General features: G+C 31.2%; 6 protein-coding genes across 6 annotated transcripts in view; 2 read left to right on the top strand and 4 right to left on the bottom strand.

Annotated features, from left to right (window-relative positions):
- Window positions 1-275: 275 nt before the first annotated feature.
- Window positions 276-1,383, top strand: HELRODRAFT_174678 (hypothetical protein; the record flags this gene model as incomplete). The annotated part of the gene is made up of 3 exons (XM_009022113.1): window positions 276-683; window positions 956-1,016; window positions 1,175-1,383. The coding sequence occupies 3 exons, from the start codon at window positions 276-278 to the stop codon at window positions 1,381-1,383; spliced, it is 678 nt and encodes a 225-aa protein (XP_009020361.1).
- A 974-nt stretch (window positions 1,384-2,357) lies between these two features.
- On the bottom strand, window positions 2,358-3,004 carry HELRODRAFT_135734 (hypothetical protein; the record flags this gene model as incomplete). Its single annotated transcript, XM_009022112.1, has 3 exons — window positions 2,358-2,584; window positions 2,736-2,880; window positions 2,939-3,004. Coding segments are annotated over 3 exons (438 nt in total), but the record flags the coding sequence as incomplete, so codon positions are not given.
- Window positions 3,005-5,430: 2,426 nt separating this feature from the next.
- Window positions 5,431-6,193, bottom strand: HELRODRAFT_135982 (hypothetical protein; the record flags this gene model as incomplete). Its single annotated transcript, XM_009022111.1, has 3 exons — window positions 5,431-5,634; window positions 5,885-6,025; window positions 6,086-6,193. Coding segments are annotated over 3 exons (453 nt in total), but the record flags the coding sequence as incomplete, so codon positions are not given.
- Window positions 6,194-9,393: 3,200 nt separating this feature from the next.
- HELRODRAFT_174675 (hypothetical protein) lies at window positions 9,394-11,522 on the bottom strand (the record flags this gene model as incomplete). Its single annotated transcript, XM_009022110.1, has 6 exons — window positions 9,394-9,684; window positions 9,836-9,976; window positions 10,035-10,180; window positions 10,338-10,505; window positions 11,087-11,111; window positions 11,202-11,522. The coding sequence occupies 6 exons, from the start codon at window positions 11,520-11,522 to the stop codon at window positions 9,394-9,396; spliced, it is 1,092 nt and encodes a 363-aa protein (XP_009020358.1).
- Window positions 11,523-13,896: 2,374 nt separating this feature from the next.
- Window positions 13,897-14,599, bottom strand: HELRODRAFT_81478 (hypothetical protein; the record flags this gene model as incomplete). The annotated part of the gene is made up of 3 exons (XM_009022109.1): window positions 13,897-14,172; window positions 14,327-14,467; window positions 14,534-14,599. Coding segments are annotated over 3 exons (483 nt in total), but the record flags the coding sequence as incomplete, so codon positions are not given.
- Window positions 14,600-16,830: 2,231 nt separating this feature from the next.
- The window catches only part of HELRODRAFT_174673 (hypothetical protein), a gene marked incomplete at both ends in the record, with an annotated part of 4,785 nt that continues 1,270 nt past the window's right edge, over window positions 16,831-20,345 (top strand). The window contains 4 exons of the mRNA XM_009022108.1: window positions 16,831-16,887; window positions 17,315-17,406; window positions 19,565-19,675; window positions 19,863-19,968. Coding sequence (XP_009020356.1) covers window positions 16,831-16,887; window positions 17,315-17,406; window positions 19,565-19,675; window positions 19,863-19,968 — 366 coding nt within the window. The remainder of the gene's footprint in view (window positions 16,888-17,314; window positions 17,407-19,564; window positions 19,676-19,862; window positions 19,969-20,345) is intronic.

The following is a 20,345-nucleotide window of genomic DNA, read 5'->3' as shown; positions in this document are numbered from 1 at the left end:
TTAGGATTTTTGTTAAAATCAGGAAATTAACTTGGAGGGAAGTATTTTCTTTGTTTTTTGGTGTGTTAAGTTAGCCATCCAAGAGCGGGAAATATTGTAATGGAGTCCACCAACGAATTATCAGCAGTCGATATTTTGTAGATTGTAAAATTATTGTAAAAAATATTCTTTATAAAAACTGGTATAAATGAGGAATTGTAAACGCATTTCGTTCGAATTCACTGCTTACACGCCCTAACAAACTGTGGCGATAAATTTCTGAAGAAGTTTTAAATATGTCAGCCATTGCAAGTTTCGTCGAGTCTGAAGTGACTAAAGAATATTTATGTAAATTCTGGAGTGATGTTGATGACTTCAGGACGAATATTTTTCAAAAATATCTAAGGATGATATCCACGAACCGGACATACCTGATGATCTTGTTACAGTTATCGCAGGCATCAGAGAAAGAGAGAATCTCCAGAGACCAAGAAAAGGAAATTATTGAGAGATACAATTGTTCCAGTGTGATCATATGTGAGATGATAAAGAAAATACAAGATTTCTATTTTGAAAAACTTAGATGTTACGTAAAAGATCCAGTGTTCAGTTCCAACATATGGAACAACGGCGAACAATACAACACAACACTTTGGTGGAGAAAAATGTGCAGAGGTAACAACCACACTGAGTGTGCCCTCCAAGTTAACTAAATTCAGAACTAACCTGCAGAACAATATCACCAATTACCAAAATGACCAAAACCTAACACGCCAGGAACCAACTACTTCCAAAAACTACAGCAAACACTCTACCAAAAACTAACTTAAAAACTAACTTTGAAAAACTATCTGAAAAACAATTGTCGCAAAATACTTATATATTCATTCACATGAGCAATTATACACTCTCAAATTAACTCACTATACTCTCACCATACAATTCATGTAAAACCCATTCACATACATTCCACCAGCATGCATACAAAACCAGTTTATACAACGTCTTACCAGCATGCATACCAGACCTGCATGCTGGTATGTATAGAACATGCGTAGAACAAGCACACAAACCAACCAATACACGCACATGAAACATTCATTCATAAACCCGCGCCAAAAAACTTCACGCTAATTTAACATGAATAGGACGTAAAGTGCCAGCGACTCTATGACACTGTCTGTGAGATTTTAAGGTATCATCAGCTTTGATAGAATCACCGGTCGGCTTATTGACAACCGACAAAATGGTGTTCTTGTCCTTGCCATCAGTCTCAGCAGGATTAAAAATAGCATTAAAGTTTACTTTTGCCCTGATGTCATTAGCGACATCAAGGAATCGCTGAACAGACTTGACGTCATTGCTAACGGAGTCTATACTCCTTTTGACAAAACCCGAACATGACTCTTTGAGTTCTATCTTAAAATCAACTGATTTTTCAAATGAGTCAGGTTCATTGATTCACTGGCCGTTAAGTTTGAATGTGCGATTCAGCAGAGCATGGATATCATCCTTGACAGCAGTTGTGATATCTGATAATTTTTTAATCTCACTAATATCACTTTTAGTTATAACAGGTTGGATGAGAAAACGAAATCCATCCAAAAGTTTGACGCTATCGTCATAAAAGCGTTTTAGGTTTTTAAATTCATTTGACATTCGCGTGAAATTCTCTGGCAAATTGGCATTAAAATTGTTGCATAAACAATATAAAACATCAGAGAAATCAGATTTTAAAGCACTGCCTCTTGTTGCTTTAACCTTTTCGTCAGCCATAATTAGCTAAAACATGAAATAATTCCAATAGAAGTGACCGAAACGAGGTAATTTCCCCTAAAAGGCATAACCGCAAAACTTTCAACAAACTTCTAGTTGTGATTGAGAAACAAAAACTGATAAATTTAATAAAATCAAATTCCAGGAGACAAAACAATGCAAAAATGTTTAATTCCCAACGAAAACGAATACTACTAACCCGAAAAAATACGAAATGTACGAGAGCCAAGAACAACGTGCCACGTCATCAACAATGAATGTTTATGTTTTAGGTATATGTAGTCCTGGCTGTAAACTCGATCAGAATTAAATATTTCTTCGTGTAAAAAACATATTTATTATTTATATACCTTGTATATTAACAATTGAAGAATAATAATCTGCCACTATTTAAAACTATCAGTATAAATTTTAAATGTTTTCATTATTATGTTCAAAAATTTGTTCAAAACCAATCGTTAATTAATAAAAAAAATAGAATGGTGTATCTCATATATATGAATGAAAAAATGTTGACCAATGAACATTAATCAATGTTCCTACAACAAGTTACGTTTCACCATCATCCTGCAGTGAGTAGCGGGAGAATAAGCGTAATCAAACGATGAACCATAAACTCCATTCAGACGCTGGTAGTAACATTTGTTGTACCAATTCCCAGAGGAATACTTAAAAGCGCAGTGGTATGTTGCGTAAGGATCGTTGTCTTGATCTGGGGTAGAAAAGTTCATTCCATTTTGAACAAACTTTGGGTTCGGATGGTTCAGAATATCGCATTTATCTCCTCTGTATCCAGAAACGTTGAGAAAGTATTTCTGAAATTCTGTGCCTACCTGCAACATTTTTATCGTTTAAATTGTGTTGTAATATTTACGTTTCATAGTCATATTAGAATTTTTACAGGTACCATTGTAATTAAAATTGCCATTTAAATTTTGACAAAATAAATCAATTTCAGAAATTAAAGGTTAAAATTTGACAGACCTTGAAATGATCATATTCATCGGAGTACCAAGAACCACTGATGAGAACTTCAAATCTTAACCTGTAATCAGCTAATGCCGTTAATTGGTGCATCTTCTCCAAACCCAACCAGAAGTTTATGTAGTAAATGCCAAATCCTGACTTAATTTTTAAACAGTAAAATTCAGCATGTATTGACAAAATTTTTTACACAAAATACTTTGTACGTGTTCCAATTTTGGTTGAAACTCTGCGAGCCATCAATCCTCTGCTGAATGACAATCCATCCATTGACAGACGTGACAGGAGTTGGGTTAGAAAACTTTGGAATGTTCAACATGATCGTTTCATTAGCAGCACTGTAGGCTAATATGCAATAAAAATTTAAAAAAAGATGTTTATATGTTCCGGTGAAAAAATTTTTATCAATTTCTTTCTACATTTTTTAAAAATATATTCGTCAAAAATTTACAAATAATTTATCAAAAACCTTGAGGATCAAGACAGATGGACAACTGCCTGTTAGCAGTGAGACACATGTAGAGAGCACAAGGATTGCTGATGCCAGGTAGTGAGTTGGAACAAGAGTAGAACAATCCACCGTTGAAGGTGAACGGGAAGTTGCAGGATTTGTTCAGGGTCAGAGGATAATTTGTTGCTTAAAAAACATCATTTTTGAATAGAGAAATACTGAAAAAATATTGAACCAACATTCGTTAGAAATTGTTCAATTAACATATAGTGGCACATTCTACATTAATTCACTATTCAAAAGGAAATCGTCAAAAATTCAAAAACTTTAACTAGCTACTTTTAATTTAATTTATTAAACAATTAGTTAAGGTAATGAAAGATTGAGCAAATAATGTATTATAAGAATCACTAACACAATGCTTCATTGCTCGTGGTATCCTGCAATGAAAATTTAACTGAATGAGAAAAGATGTAGAAATGAAATAAAAAATTGCTATTAAAAAGATAATTCAAGCAATAAAAGAGAATTTTCTACTTTAAACAAAATTAAATAACTAACTCTATATGCTTTGCAAAGTGTTTTATTAAGAGTAATTCTACAACTTGTCTTGTTAGTGAAATGAAACAGTTGGCAGTACTTAGCTGGATGACTAGCATTGTTGGATACGTAGTTGAATGCGTTGCAAGTGATGTTACCATCAGTGGGAAAAACATAATGAGAACATTTGGAAGAACATTCCAGTAAGGATCGTATGTTGGTTAGTACAGTGGTAGGTTGGGAAACAAAACACATGTGATTGTCTGGCTCTCCTATCATTCCATACTTCATGCCAACTGCTGCTGACGCTAACGAGTTGACTGATGACGATACCGAAGTAATCAAAATAATCAATAAAAACGTTGAGAACCACATTTTAAATTTTAATTTAATTAAATAAAAGATTTAACATTCAAGATATATTTCTCGAAATTCAAATACTAATGCTCAATTTCTGCCCTACAAAAAACTTGTTTGTTTGTGGCGTGTCCAAACTTGTTTAACATTTTCATTCCTTCTTGAAGCAATATTCAGTAAACGTGGGATGTCTCACTAGTTTGCTCGTCCTTAATTAAAGCCGTCAAAATTTCATGGTCCCGATTTCCTAGTCCAACCAACTAATTACAATGCAACTGTGTATGGGTGCACACACACGCACATAAAAACACACACACATGCACATAAACATGTTTAGTACCCTCACACACACGTGTGCATGCACATACACAAACAATCACGCATGTGCACTGTGATGTGACACACACGCACACACACAACGTACACAGTGGCAGGTTGGAAGATTCACTCTTTCTTCTTTCATTGTTATTTTGCTGGAGACAAAATTTTGATGTGTAATTTAGCATTGTTAATTTTGAGTACGTTGTACAGAACATGTAACAACACACATACACACAACTCACACACATTAACACACACACACAACACACTCAGCATTCACAAACAACACAACACACAGTTACAAGTTACAAGTTGCACAAATTTCACGTATAAAAAAGCACAGTTGCTAATAGATGTTCTTCTTCTACATGAAATGAACATAGAAAAATAGGCATAAGTTACACATTATATATATATATATATATATATATATATATATATATATATATATATATATATATATGTATAGAATATGTGACTATAGAAAAGCTGATATAGAATATATATGAATTGTTCATGTTATCTAAGATTATAATAAAAACGGTGATATTGAATTTATTATTATTATTATTACTATTATTATTATGTTATTATTATTGCTTGAGCCTAAACAGTTTTTTGTCTCAAACTTGATTTCTCATTGCAATCCTAACATATTTTAACTTATCAAAAGCTTGCATGGCCGTTTAAATTCAATCCTCCATTTGTTTTAGTTTAATTCATAAATAAAAACTTTTGAAAGCAATTAACATAACACGTTGCACAAAAATTCACCGAAAAATTCATAGTTGATAAACATATGGTTGTTAAATAAATTTAAAAAAAATGTTATAACGTGGCAACGCATTTTCGTAATAACTGTTAGAACAGGCTTGAAATAGTTTTAATATTTGAAATCACCTTAACAACTGAGTATATGATATGAATGATAATACTCACAAACATGCCACTTACACGTTACGCTTCACCATCATTCTACAGTAAGTAATATAGTAACTTATATAATCCAAACCATGAGAGTCATAAACACCATTCATATTTTGATATAAACAATAATTGAACCAATTTCCGGACGACCACAGCAGAGCGCAGTTGAAGCCGGGATACTGATCGTTATCTTGATCGGGTGTTGAAAACTTCATACCATTGTGGTAGTCCATATTATTTTTCTCATCTCCACTGTGTCCAGAAACTTTGAGGGAATATTTTTCAAACTCCGAATTTATCTAGAATTGTTTAAAATTTTCAATTTTTGTAGTTATGAATGAGTTATTTTTAGAAAATTGAAAATTAAATTTAATTTTTTTTAAATATCACTTAATTTGCCATTTTAAAAAAAGTTGTTATTGAATATGATAGATTTTAGTAAAAAATAATAGTAAAAACAAATAAAAGTCGGAATGTCGTAACAAACTTTTATTTTATAAAATATCTTGTATTAGATACTGCCAATTTACATGAACGCAGTTTACAAACCGTGAAATGGTCATATTCATCGGAGTACCAAGCACCGCTGATAAGCACTTCAAATCTCAACCTGTAATCAGCCGATGTCGTTAACTGGTGCATCTTCTCCAAGCCCAACCAGAAGTTTTTGTAGTAAGTTCCAAATCCTAACTGCAAAATTTTACAAACTCTAAACAATTTGGGGCAAAAATTCATTTTTCAAGTGCATACTTTATACGTGTCCCAATTTTGGTTGAAACTCTGCGAGCCATCAATCCTCTGCTGAATGACAATCCATCCATTGACAGACGTGACAGGAGTTGAGTTAGCAAAATTTGGGATGTCCAACAGGATTGTTTCATTGGCCACCCTATACGCTGTAATGAATTGGAAAAAAAGTTATCATCCAATCAAAACGGTTGTAAGGATTTCATCAGACATCAGACTTCACGAAAGATCAATTCATTAATGTATGCTTAATTAATGAAAGATTAAGCTTTGATTAATGCACATAAACCTTGAGGATCAAGACAGATGGACAACTGCCTGTCAGCAGTGAAACACATGTAGAGAGCACAAGGATTGTTGATGCCAGGCAGTAAGTTGGAACAAGAGTAGAACAATCCCCCGTTGAAGGTGAATGGGAAGTTGCAGGATTTGCTCAGGGTCAAATTTAAACTATTGGCTACATTTGTTCAATAATTTTATCTAAAGAGAGCAGTTGTCCAAAGCGTCATTAACTAATATACAAATACATTTAATGAAAAATTAACAAAACTATTAAACATACGCCAAAAGTTGAGGTTTTTATCTGTTTGAAAACAAAAATAAAAGAATTTTGTTTTAAATTTATATCTACAAAAGTAACCTGCATACTAACCCAACGAGTCCCTAACTGCAATATCCTACGTATTGATGAAAGATTATTTAAACGAATAAATTTTTAAAACTAGATTTCATTTAAAAAATTTGTGTAAAAAATTATTTTAAAATATGTAGACGATAATTCGACAAACCTCGTAAGCACGACAATGAGTATCGTTCAGAACATTCTTGAAATGAACCTCGAAAGTGAAATGAAACAGTTGGCAATACTTAGCTGGTTGACTAGCATTGTTGGATACGTAGTTGAATGCGTTGCAAGTGATGTTACCATCAGTGGGAGAAACATAATGAGAACATTTGGTAGAACATTCCAGTAAGGATCGTATGTTGGTTAGCACTGTGGTAGGTTCAGAAGCAAAACACATGGGATTGTCTGGCTCTCCTATCATTTCATACTTCTTATCAACTGCTGATGCCAATGATTCGATCGTTAACAAGATTAACAACAAAATTTCTTTTGGCCACATTTCAGCTGTTTCTTACCACAAACTTTAAATATCTGAAATTGTATTCAATATTTTATTTTCCAGTGTTAAATGCTTAAGCTATATTCGTCGAATTCTCAACATTTATTAGTCTGCTTCTTGTCCAAACATGCTCGCATGCTTCTGAAACTTCGAAAAAAACTAACGTGACCAATTATTATTAATTATTAGTAATTATTATTCGATTTTATAGTTACTATGTCATGTTGTCAGAAAATATCAGGCAAAAACGCAATTACTGTATGTTCTACACATTCCAATCTTTTTGTCAAAACTCAAATGACGGAAAAATTGCCTTGTTAAATTTTTAAGGTGTAATTGTCGTGCCGAGTCTGTTTATTTCCTGTCAAAATTTCATCTTTTTTACTGAACTCATTCAAAACTCATTTTCAACATTTTTTTTATCAAAAATCAAAAATAATGACAAAAATATTTTAGATATTTAAGATTACGAAAATATTCACTAACATTTAGCCTGCTTAGTTGTATTATAATGTATTGAAAGTTCAATCAAGTCAAAGCTAATATTAAATAATTCATTTCAGAAGTTGAAACAACAAATTTGAAACAAAACACCACCCAGTAAGTTATGAAATCAGTTTTATTCAGGCTATTATTACAGTTAATTTTGCCAGTAAAATGAAAGAGTTGGCAATATTAAGCTGGATCACTAGCATTATTAGATAAACCCGGTCCAAATGATATTATCATCAGTGGTAAAAGCATAATGAGAACATATGGTTGAACATTCCAGTAAGGATCGTATGTTGGTTAGTACTGTGGTAGGTTCGGAAGCAAAACATATTGGGTTGTCTGGCTCTCCTATCATTCGATACTTCTTATCAACTGTGTGATATATGTTTTCAGTTATTCATATTTCCAGGATAGACTTGCTATCTATCTATTGCATCGTAATTAGAAAAAAAACTTTTTCTTCCACTTAATAATTTTATTATTTTATTATTGGAAGAACAAAATTTGTTACACAGCAATAAAAATGATTGTAGAAGTTTTTAAAACTACTGAATGCACAGATCACGTTGAATGTAATAATGACTAAACGACTGTGGGAGTCTAAATAAATATTTAGAAATGATCATATATTAAAATGTAATTAGAGGTATCTGAAACTAAAGATTAATGAGTAATATAATGATTTTAAAATGTTTCAATCTAACGAATTTTCATATAAAAATCACAAGTTTAGAAGTGTTGTCAATGTTTTCTGATGAGCCAAAAATGATCTCGTAATAGCTTATTTATGAATCATCATTCATATAAATGTTATATAAAAGGCTAGTGCTAATGTTAACATTAATAACGAAATAAACTTTTTATTTTTCGAGCATGAAAAACTTGATGAATGTTCATTCATTCAATACTTTACAGTTCAATAGTTCTAAACAGATCAGTGGTTACATTTATAATTTTAAATGTTCATTTACCAAACTTAATTTTTCAATGAATAAAGAAAGTAAAATTATATCAAAAATGATATCAAAAAGGCATAAACATTAAAATGAAAAGATTTCTTCTACGAAAAAATGAATAAAAAATTATCAGACAGGTAAACAACATTTCTATGACAGGTGTAAACAAATCACGCATGAAATAAATAGAAATCCTCTAAGAAAGTTGAATATATGATATGATTGAACATTACAAACATGAATGAACATTACAAACATGCTCCTTACACGTTACACTTCATCATCATCCCGCAGTAAGTAAAGTTGGGAAAACCGGCATAATGAAAATTAATTAGAGTAAAAATGTTAGCTTATGCATCTCTCGAGCAGAACCCACATTATCGATGAGCAGAACAAAACATTAGAATTAAGATATTAAAAAATGTCTCTTTCTATCATAGATTTATAATTCTAATGTTTGAACTAAATGTTTTTTTTTAATTATTAGCACTAATTAAAATTAATGAAAGTGGGCAAATTTTATTTAATATGGACTTTTTAAACTGGGGTGTTTTTATAACTCTGATGGCCTTAAGATGAGTTGAATAATTTTAATTTCAATTGTTTTTTCATTACTAATGCTCACCAATTTGTTCAGGACAACTTATTGTTTGCAACAATTAAAAAATTGAATCGTATATTTCATGAATATGGACAAAAAAATGTTTGCAAGCCATCATCAATCAATCTCTCGTCACTACTACAAGTTCCGCTTCACCATCATCCTGCAGTGAGTAGCGGGAGTATAAGCGTAATCAAACGACGAACCATAAACTCCATTCAGACGCTGGTAGTAACATTTGTTGTACCAACTTCCAGATGAAAACTGAAAAGCGCAGTGGTATAATGCGTAAGGATCGTTGTCTTGATCTGGGGTAGAAAATTTCATTCCATTTTGAACAAACCTTGGATCCGGATGGTTCAGAACATCGCATTTATCTCCTCTGTATCTAGAAACGTTGAGAAAGTATTTCTGAAATTCTGGGCCTACCTGCAACATTTTTATCGTTTAAATTGTGTTCTAATATTTACGTTTCATAGTCATATTAGAATTTTTACTGGTACCATTGTAATTAAAATTGCCATTTAAATTTTGACAAAATATATCAATTTCAGAAATTAAAGGTTAAAATTTGACAGACCTCGAAATGATCATATTCATCGGAGTACCAAGAACCACAGATGAGAACTTCAAATCTTAACCTGTAATCAGCTAATGCCGTTAATTGGTGCATCTTCTCCAAACCCAACCAGAAGTTTATGTAGTAAATGCCAAATCCCGACTTAATTTTTTAAACAGTAAAATTCAGCATGTATTACAAAAATTATTACACAAAATACTTTGTACGTGTTCCAATTTTGGTTGAAACTCTGCGAGCCATCAATTCTCTGCTGAATGACAATCCATCCATTGACAGACGTGACAGGAGTTGAGTTGGCAAACGTTGGAAAGTCCAACAAGATCGTTTCATTGGCAGCGCTGTAGGCTGGTGCATGATAGAACTACTATCATTACGCATTACGCATAAGAGATAATTATTCGGATTAGAATAAATGTTTGCTATACTTATTTATCATTTTACTGAATATATTTACCATGATTTCATTCCTTATTTTTTAATAAAAGTATTGTACCCATAAAACCTTGAGGATCGAGACAGATGGACAACGTCCTGTTAGCAGTGAGACACATGTACAAACCACATGTATTGTTGATGCCAGGCAGTGAGTTGGAACAAGAGTAGAACAATCCACCGTTGTAGGTGAATGGGAAGTTGCAGGATTTGCTCAGGGTCAGCGGGTAATTAAGAGCTTTCAAAAAATTCATTTCAATTGATTTTTTAATTATTCAAATAAAAAATGAGAATCTGGCAGACGCGGAATCAGTTACAACACGCAAGACAATATTAAAGAATGAGGAGAATGAGTAACGGTGTACGAAGGTACGAACAGGCATAGAGAATAAAATAATGAAATAGAGGTAATGACAATCTCATTACTTACTATAGAACCCATTATCTTAAAAATTTATGAAGTGAAAAATTGTTTAAGGAGACAATATTAATCTCAATAATTATAACTGCTTTTTGAGTTTTGTAAAACAGCAATTAATTAAATACAACAGTTAGAATTATTAAAGTATCATTAGACAAAAGGCCATCAAAACCAGAAGTTGCAAGGCTCAAAATTTGCGCAACCTCAAAATTTAAAAAATGAGATGAAGGATTTGAAATGATGCTGAAGTTAATTGTGTTGGCATCCGTAACCATAACAACAAGATTTGGTAAGTTTTTTTTTAAAAACATTTTTTAAGACAACTATTCTTAGCAAGTTTGATACATTAATAAAAAGGCTGAAGGACGAACTTATAAACTTGGAAATAATGAACTAACTTGGTATTGGCACGGTCGAATCATCCTGTTGTAAAATGTATTCAATCGATTGATATGTGATAAACTTTGAAAATGCAACTTAAAAAAGTATTTAATAAAAACTCATTCAACTAACCCGATATGCTTTGCAATGAGTTCTATTCAGAACAATCTTGAACTGGTCCTCGGATGTGAAATGAAACAGTTGGCAATGTTTTGCCGAATCGCTAGCATCGTTGGACCAGTAGTTGAATGCGTTGCAACTGATGTTGTTAACACATTCAATAGAACACTGCAGCACTGATCGTATGTTGGTTAGTACTGTGGTAGGTTTGGAAACAAAACACATGAGGTTGTCTGGCTTTCCTATCATTCCATACTTCTTATCAACTGCTGATGCTACCGAGTTGACTGATGATGATGTGATCACCATAAAAAAAATTATGGACCACTTCATATTTTAACAAAATATTTCAACTTATTATTTAAAATTAGTTACTGCGAGTTTTCCGAAATATCTTTAAAAATGTTATATATTGTTAATATTTGTAAGATTCGTGCTTAGTACCTGGCAAAATTTTACAAAACTTTGTAACTCCCTTTGCTTCTTATACTAAGAAATGGCTTTAAGAAACATCTCTCGAACAATAAGTAAAGCGCATTAGATCGTCTCTAAAATGGCAAACCATTTGTTAGTACTTCCATATATGAAGTTTTAAAAATTTGAAAATTTTGAAAATTTTAAAAATAAATCGGTGCTCCAAGCAAGCGGTGTAAGTTTTGCACCTATTAAAGCCATTAAAGCGTTAAAGTAGCAATTAGAAGAGCAAAGTTTAAAATAACGTTAACTTTTGCAATAATTTTCAATGTCTTTAACAAATTGCAGTAGTTTGTTGTGTTGGTTAGTACTTTGGTAGGTTTGCAAACATTATGAATAGGGATATTTGAGTCTCCTATTATTCCATACATATCATTAAATTTGATATGTTGATTTAAAAGGTTCACAAAATCATTGACACATTGTTTGTGATTATTTTGCTTTTTTGCTATCTTAGAAAATTTATTGTTGATCAATGACATTTTTGTAATCACAATTAAAATTTTTTAAATTAATTTATTATTTTAGCATTGATAGTTTATCTCTTACTTCTTTTGATAAAAATCGTGACGGTCATACTTTGTTAATTACAATTTCAACTTTATCACAAGTATTATATTTTAACTCATACAATTATTAACATATTTTTACGATAACAAAATTGTCATAAAATTATATGTACAATTTTAAATTTTTTTTATTCTCAACCAACTCAAATAGTTAAATTTAACAGTGTGCACCAAGCCTGCATTAAGATTTATATCACTTTTGTTAACCAATGCATTAGAATCACAATGAATTTTTCACCATCGCGACATCTTTATCCTTATCGCGAATGCAGTAAACATTTTTTTCAAATTTGAAAAAATTTAACTCCTGTGACAAATTGTCAGTGCAAATGTTATTTTCAAATCATATTCCTAATTGCTGAAGGCTTTTCCGAGTGCTACGGGGCATACAAATTTTCAAAAAAAAAAAAATTTCTCAGAAGAAATTTTCGCTTCAACTAAATTTGCTGATATTCCGATTCCTAAAGAAGTTATAGTTCAAAAATAGAGTTAAAGAACAATTTGTATGTCGCACTATAATTTCACACGAAACATTTCTGCAACATTAGTTGGCACTTTGGCGGGTTCGCCTACGAAATAACGCTATTCAAATGTTAGTACATCGCAATGTTTTTATTTGTTATTTTACTGTAATGGCTCCGGATAGGCGATTCAGATGTTGCTGATTTTTAAACTCAATCGCTCAAATTGTCTTGTGTTCACTGTCACAATGTCTACCAGTTAGTTATGTTTCCCATTTGATATGTTGATTTATACGGTACATAAAATCACTGACACATTGTTTGTGATTATTTTGTTTCTTTGCTATCTTAGAAAATCTATTGTTGATCAATGACATTTATGTAATTACAATTAAAATTTTTTAAATTAATTTATTATTTTAGCATTGATAGTTTGTCCCTAAGAAGCGATTTTAACAACATGAAAAAGACTTGAATGTGATCACAGCCAGTACGAATGACATTAATTACTGCATTACATTAATTATTGAATCTCATTAATTACTGAATCATCACATTAATTACTACTCAGTCACATTAATTACTCAATCACTGACTCAAATAAATAACTGAAGCGTATAAACATAAAAATTAATCATTTTTATTCGATTTTATATTAAGTTTAAATGAAATAAAATGTTACAAATTGCACGAAATCACGTTGAAAAAAGTAAGTATATAGATAACAAGAGATGTTCCTACCCTACATGAAATGAATAAAAGATAATTATTTGATTTAAAGATAAACTATTCCAATAAACTTGAATCAAATTTAACCTAATTTATAAATTATATTAAAAATATATTTGATAGTTTAATGTTTTTAATGCAGATAATAGTATAAATTTAAACATTTTAAAAGAAATAATAGTAGTAAAAAGTCAAAAATTTGAATATCTTTATAAAAATTATCATAATTATCTAAATTGAAAAAATTTTACATGTATAATTGTTTAAATTGCGTGTTAATTATTTCAACCCTAATTTCTTCGATAACAAAAAGTTTTAAAACACATGATAGACAACTAGATATCACGTCTAGAGGGTAGTCGCTATAAAAATTTGCTTCTATTAAGATAATGAATGAAAGATTATAAGATAGGTAACAGTTTAAGGACAGATGTAAAAGCTTCCGAAACTAATTTAGTGCTATAAACATGCTCCTTACACGTTTCGTTTGATCATCATACTACAGTAAGTGAGAGGTTCTTTATTATAATTGAATCCAGATTTACGAAATAGTCCGTTTATGTTTTGGTCGTAACATTTATGAAACCAATTTCCTGAACACCAATTCGAAGAACAACTACCGCTGTTATGTATATCGTTATCCTGATCTAGGGTTGAGAACTTCATTCCGTTGTGGTAGTTCAAAACATCGAACTTATCCCCACTGTATCCAGAAACATTAAGGGAATATTTTACAAGCTTTGAACTAATCTAGAGATGTTTTCATAATAAAAAAATAAACAAAAACTACTTTTTAGCTGGAAATGGTTTAAGTACTGAGAATTCTAAATTTGAAAAAAATAACCATAGGAATGAAAGAAAAAATTATGTGTGAAAATTATTTGTTTGCAATCAATCAACATACCTTGAAATGATCATATTCATCGGAGTACCAAGAACCACAGATGAACACTTCAAATTTCAACCTGTAATCAGCCGATGTCGTTAATTGGTGCATCTTCTCCAAGCCCAACCAGAAGTTTTTGTAGTAAGTTCCAAATCCTGACTTTTTAATTATTAAAACAATTAAATTTAACAAATATTTAGGGAAAAACTTTAGTATACCAAATACCTTGTACTCATTCCAACTTAGGTTGAAACTCTGCGAGCCATCAATCCTCTGCTGAATGACAATCCATCCATTGACAGACGTGACAGGAGTTGAGTTGGCAAACGTTGGAATGTCCAACAGGATTGTTTCATTGGCAGCGCTGTAGGCGGGTGTATGATAGAACTACAATCATTGCGCATTAGAGATAATAATTCGGATAATTTTTGATATACTTAGTTCATCTTTTTACTGAATATATTCACCATGATTTAATTCCTTATTTTGTAATAAAAGTATTGTAACAATAACCTTAAGGATCAAGACAGATGGACAACTGCCTGTCAGCAGTGAAACACATGTAGAGAGCACAAGGATTGTTGATGCCAGGTAGTGAGTTGGAACAAGAGTAGAACAATCCACCGTTGAAGGTGAATGGGAAGTTGCAGGATTTGCTCAGGGTCAAATTTAAACTATTGGCTAAATTCGATAAAATCATCTTAATGAAAAATGTCTAAAATTTCATTTATTAATATATAAGTTTTATAATTTGATGAAAAAATTATAACAAAGATACACAAAAAGTCTGGATTTTTATCTGCGTGCGAAAAAATAGAAAATTATAGTTTTAAATTTATATTGTTAAAAATAACCTGCATACTAACCCAACGAATCCATAACTGCTATATCCTACGTATTGATGAAAGATTATTTAAACGAATAAAGTTTAAAACTATATCTCATTTAAAAAATTTGTGTAAAAAATTATTTTTAAAATATGTAGACGATGATTCGACAAACCTCGTAAGCACGACAATGAGTATCGTTCAGAACAATCTTGAAATGAACATCATAAGTGAAGTGAAACAGTTGGCAACTCTCCTATCATTCCATACTTCTTATCAACTGCTGAAGCCAATGATTCGATCAAAAACATGGTTAACAAACAAAATTTCTTTTGGTCACATTTCAGCTGTTTCTTACCACAAACTTTAAATATCTGAAATTGTATTCAATATTTTATTCTCCAGTGTTAAATACTTTTGCAAATCGTAATTGAAATTCAAAAAACAAACATTTTTACAACTCTGAAAAATTCCAATTACGCCACATAATATCAAGTGATTAAAGACAACTATTCTTAGCAAGTTTGATACATTAATAAAAAGGCTGAATGATGAACTTATAAAATTGGAAATAATGAACTAACTTGGTATTGGCACGGTCGAATCATCCTGTTGTAAAATGTATTCAATCGATTGATATGGGGTAAATCTTTTTTCTTTCAATTGAAAATCACGCCACTTAAAATGATTTTTTTTTCAAAATCAAAATTCCAACCAAAATTGAAAGTTACACGTGAAATTATTTGAAATAGAAAATACTTAATCTTAAATAGTGGATGCACACGTCATTAAAGATTTTTTCACCTCGTGTATGTTTTGTTTTTCTTTGTTTTGTATCTAGATTTGTCGTTCGTTTTATTTGTATGTTTGTTTGAAACTCGTTCGCATGTGGCACTCAGCAAATGCACGGCGATGAGTGATTGATGCGACAATAACGCGATAAAGTAACGAGATATGCTAATCTGTTTTGCAATCTGACTACTTCTTGAAAAAACTAAGTAAATGGTAGTTTTAAAATTTGAAAAAGTTATTAGAAATACTAATTTGACTACCTTCAAATCTGGGTAATTAGTTAGTATAAACTTTTTACTTGCATAAAATTGCTTCGTTAGTAGTTATTGTAATCTGATTGCTTAGAAATGTAAATTGTTACCAAAATCTACTCAGATTACTGTTTAAAATTAGTAGTTTTAGTTACAGGATAAAGTATTTCAATTAGTAATTAACATAGTTTACTATTTTTGGAAGTTACAAATTGAAGATTATCCATTTTGTATCTATGGATTCTTCATATGATTGATTGTACACTGAGAAAATCTTATTCCTACCGAACGCATACTATCATCTATTATTTATTTTATTATGTTTCAACTTTGTAAAAAGTGTTCACTTTACATAGATAATAATACATTTAATTGATCGTAACAACGATTCATTTGTCATAGCATTAATACCAACAGATATGACAATATTCATGATGTTTTTAAACATTGTTTAGTTTAGTAATAATTAAAATGAAATAGGTTACAGTGCAATAAATGCAGAGAGATGTTTGTTAAATCTTAAAATTATTTAATTTCAGTCGCGAGCGTTTGTTGAAACATGTCCTAAATATCAACATTGTTAAAAAAATAATGCTCAATAGTATGCATTTAATTTTGTTTCTGAACTTCAAATGAAAAATTATCTTCAAACATGGTTGGAAATAATTTTACCCTATTAGGCCGATTTAATTTTTACATGGATGAAAAAGTTTGATTTAAAGACCTAATAAATTTAATTTTTTTATCAAATTTACCCAATGTTGCAAGCAAATTGTTGACAAGTGATTTGTTTTCAGGTCAAATATTAAAGTCAAAACTACACTGAAAACTTATTTTCAAACGATAACACGAAATGTATCTTCATGTTCTTTCAGTTGCAACATTGGCAATATTATTTTTACTCCTGTTACTTTAGCTAGTTATAAATATCTACATCATAGTCTTCTTTGATTTCCTGCTTTTTTGCGATCAGCTGTTGTGAACATCATCACTTCATAATATCCTTTCATCATCTCGCCATCTTCCTTCCCTCCATCATTATTTCTTCTTTATCATCGTCATCATCATCATCATCACCATACCATCATCGTCATCATCATCATATCTAAATCACCATCATTCACCATCACCATTAGGCCATGTTTGCTAGCTTCATTCCAGAGATAATGGACATTCTGGGAACGAGAAGCAAATATGGAGGGGCCTACAAAACTGAAGGTGGAAAAAAGTCAGTGAACTTTTTTTTTCTTTATATAGGTCAGTTTGAGGTCATTGAGAGGTCATTAAGATATCATTGAGAGGTATGTGACCATTTGAAGATTATTTCAAATATATATGTAATAATAATAGAGATGTATGATTTTATTAAAGAGTTCAAAAACAAACAATTTCAAGATAATCCAGATCTAGAATTAAAAAAATTGAAAATACTCTCTTTCTCTCTCTCTCTCTCTCTCTCTACTATTTATTTACTTTTGATATTGAAATTAAGACCAGCCACGATAAGAAAGATAATTTGAAGTATAAATGGAAAAATAATTTGAAACATGATCGACGATCGTTAGTCTGATCCAGCGGGTCGTCTACTGGATATCGGTTTATCACCTAAATTCGTCATCGTCATCGTCATCTTTATTATTATCTGCGTCACTATCTACAGTTTTCGTCATATCATCATTATCACAATCATAATCATTATCGTAATCATCGTCATCCGAATCGTCATCATGAGTTTTGATCACCTCATTGTCACTCATCACTGTTATCATCATACCCGACGCCACCAACGGCAGAAACAACTTACATAAGAATCCTCGCCACTATAATGTTTCAGTTGGAGGCATTGATTTTCATTCGCATTCATTTGTTTGTTTTTAAACCGAGTTTGTTCGTTCGTTCGTTTGTTTTTCATTTGTTTGCTTGTTCGTTTGTTTGTTTACTTGTTGGTTTGTCTCATTCTGTAATTATATATTTATGTGTGTGTATGCGTGCGTGTGCGCGCGTGTGAAAAAAAATTACTTTGGTATGTAGAAAGAATGCAATGCTTTTCGATGTAGTTTACATAGCAATGATATAAATGTTTAACAATATTGTTAGTTTGTGATATAAGTTACCCGCGTAAGATGTAACCCATTTCTGTATCTTTTTTCTGCGCCGTGGTTTTATTTATTTTACTTTCGCTTCTGGAGATTTTTCCTCATTCATTTATGATGAGCTAAATATTTTCTGGTTTGGAATAACAATTTGTTTCTTTAATGATTCTTTATCGCCTATTTTCTACGGCCTAATTTGTAATAAAATTGTCAAAATTTTTCAAATTCTAAAACCATTCCATCACAACTCTCTAATCGTTTTCTTTGAAGATATGTACAAATTTAAATATTTATTTCATCAAATCAAAAAATTTATAAAACAAAATTTATCCACGTTAATAACATTAACATTTCCTTTTACATCCCTTCCAATGTTCTGGCAACAGTTTCAGACATATTTGAATTTTAAAGAACTATTCATCACTCTTGACGAAGGAGTATAAACCATGTCAATAACCTTCAACCTCTTGTACCATTCTATCTATCTTTACCGCCATTTCAGACGTGTTTGTTGACATTCTCTTACTCTCTTTTACCCAGCTGCTGTTAATATCAGAATCCCATAGTAATAATAATAATGGTAATAACAATAATAAGTGTAATAAAAATAATGGCAATAATAATAAAAGCTACAACATTAATATTAATAGCAATAATGATGAGATGCCCATTGTACTGACTTGTGATTGTAACAAGAAATTGCACTCCGCATACATTTATCGGTCTGGAACCGCGTTTCTTTTGATCTATTAACCATTCGTTTAAATCTAGGACTTCACTTCCAATCTGTAGTTTTTTGTATGTATATTTTTGTATGGTTATTTCTCAATTTAAATATAGATCTATATATCATTATATCATTTTCTACATCTACTAATCAATATTATTTACATATCAAGTCGCTATAAAATTTGTTGCTTCATCACTGTTTCTTTATCATAAAACATGCTAGCTTATGGATTCATTTTTTTCATTTCACTGTAAATCTCGTATAAATCTCGTTTAAAATCTTTTCAGTTCAAGTTTTTTCTTTATTTTCATCATTTTAACAAATCTATTCTAGTGCTTTTTGTACACTTTACCACAACGAACTCCGTTGAGAGCTTATTAGCCAAAGCAGCTTCTAACAACCAACCGTTAGAATATGCACCTTAGAAATCCACAGAACAACTTAAATCGCACACCATTTAGACATTCATTCATTAAATTTCTCAATATTTACCATAAGAGCCAACTCACTTATTGCCATTTATTCTTAACAATAAGTGTTCTAATTTTAACTACATCCCGTAGACACATTGTACTGTGTGGCCACATAACGTATGAGTCGGTCACGAACTTCATGTCGGACTTTCTGCACAAAGATAGGGAGGACATGGGCGTCGTTCTTGTTATAATGAACAGGTTACTCTGTAGTTCATACCTTTGAGATGGAATAATTTTAAAAAAATTTCTTCTCCCAAAAACGTGAAATCGATTCATTATGTTTCTATTGCCGTTTATAATTAAAAATTCAGTTATTTATTATGTCATAAAATTATTCAAATGATTTTTCAACTTGTTCAACCTCTTTATTTGTTTTGAAAAACAGAAAAGAGCCAGATTTGGAGCTGGAGGGCTTGTTCAAACGCCACCTGACCCAGGTGGAGTACTTCCAAGGGACTGTCATGGACGCCAACGACCTCCATCGTGTCAATGTTTGTTCATTCTCTTGCAGTCTCTTCTTCTTTTTCTTCTGCATTTATTTTAATCCGATGTAAAATTTAATGCATTCTTCGTGGTCTCAATTTATGCAAGTAAAATATTTTAAACCATTTCAATTGAAATAATGAACAAACAAATTAAAGTTTTAAAACTGTTTTTGTGCTCTGAAAGACGATGAAAAATTGCCGTTGTTAAACATTCGCATGGAATGGGATTCGTTAGCGCGTTTAATGTTGATTAAAATAAAGTTCACTGCATTGACGTAATTGTCATAAAACCGTTTATAAATGAAACGTATACCGTATAACTTTCTTTTAATACAAAAAATTCTTTTTGGAATTTGGATCCAACTTTCCTTACATCATGATCA

Source organism: Helobdella robusta (genome assembly GCF_000326865.2).
Source record: "Helobdella robusta unplaced genomic scaffold HELROscaffold_30, whole genome shotgun sequence".
Classification (NCBI taxonomy): Eukaryota; Metazoa; Annelida; class Clitellata; order Rhynchobdellida; family Glossiphoniidae; genus Helobdella; species Helobdella robusta.
The sequence above is the reverse complement of the archived record's forward strand: the minus strand, read 5'-3'. Positions and strand labels throughout refer to the sequence as shown.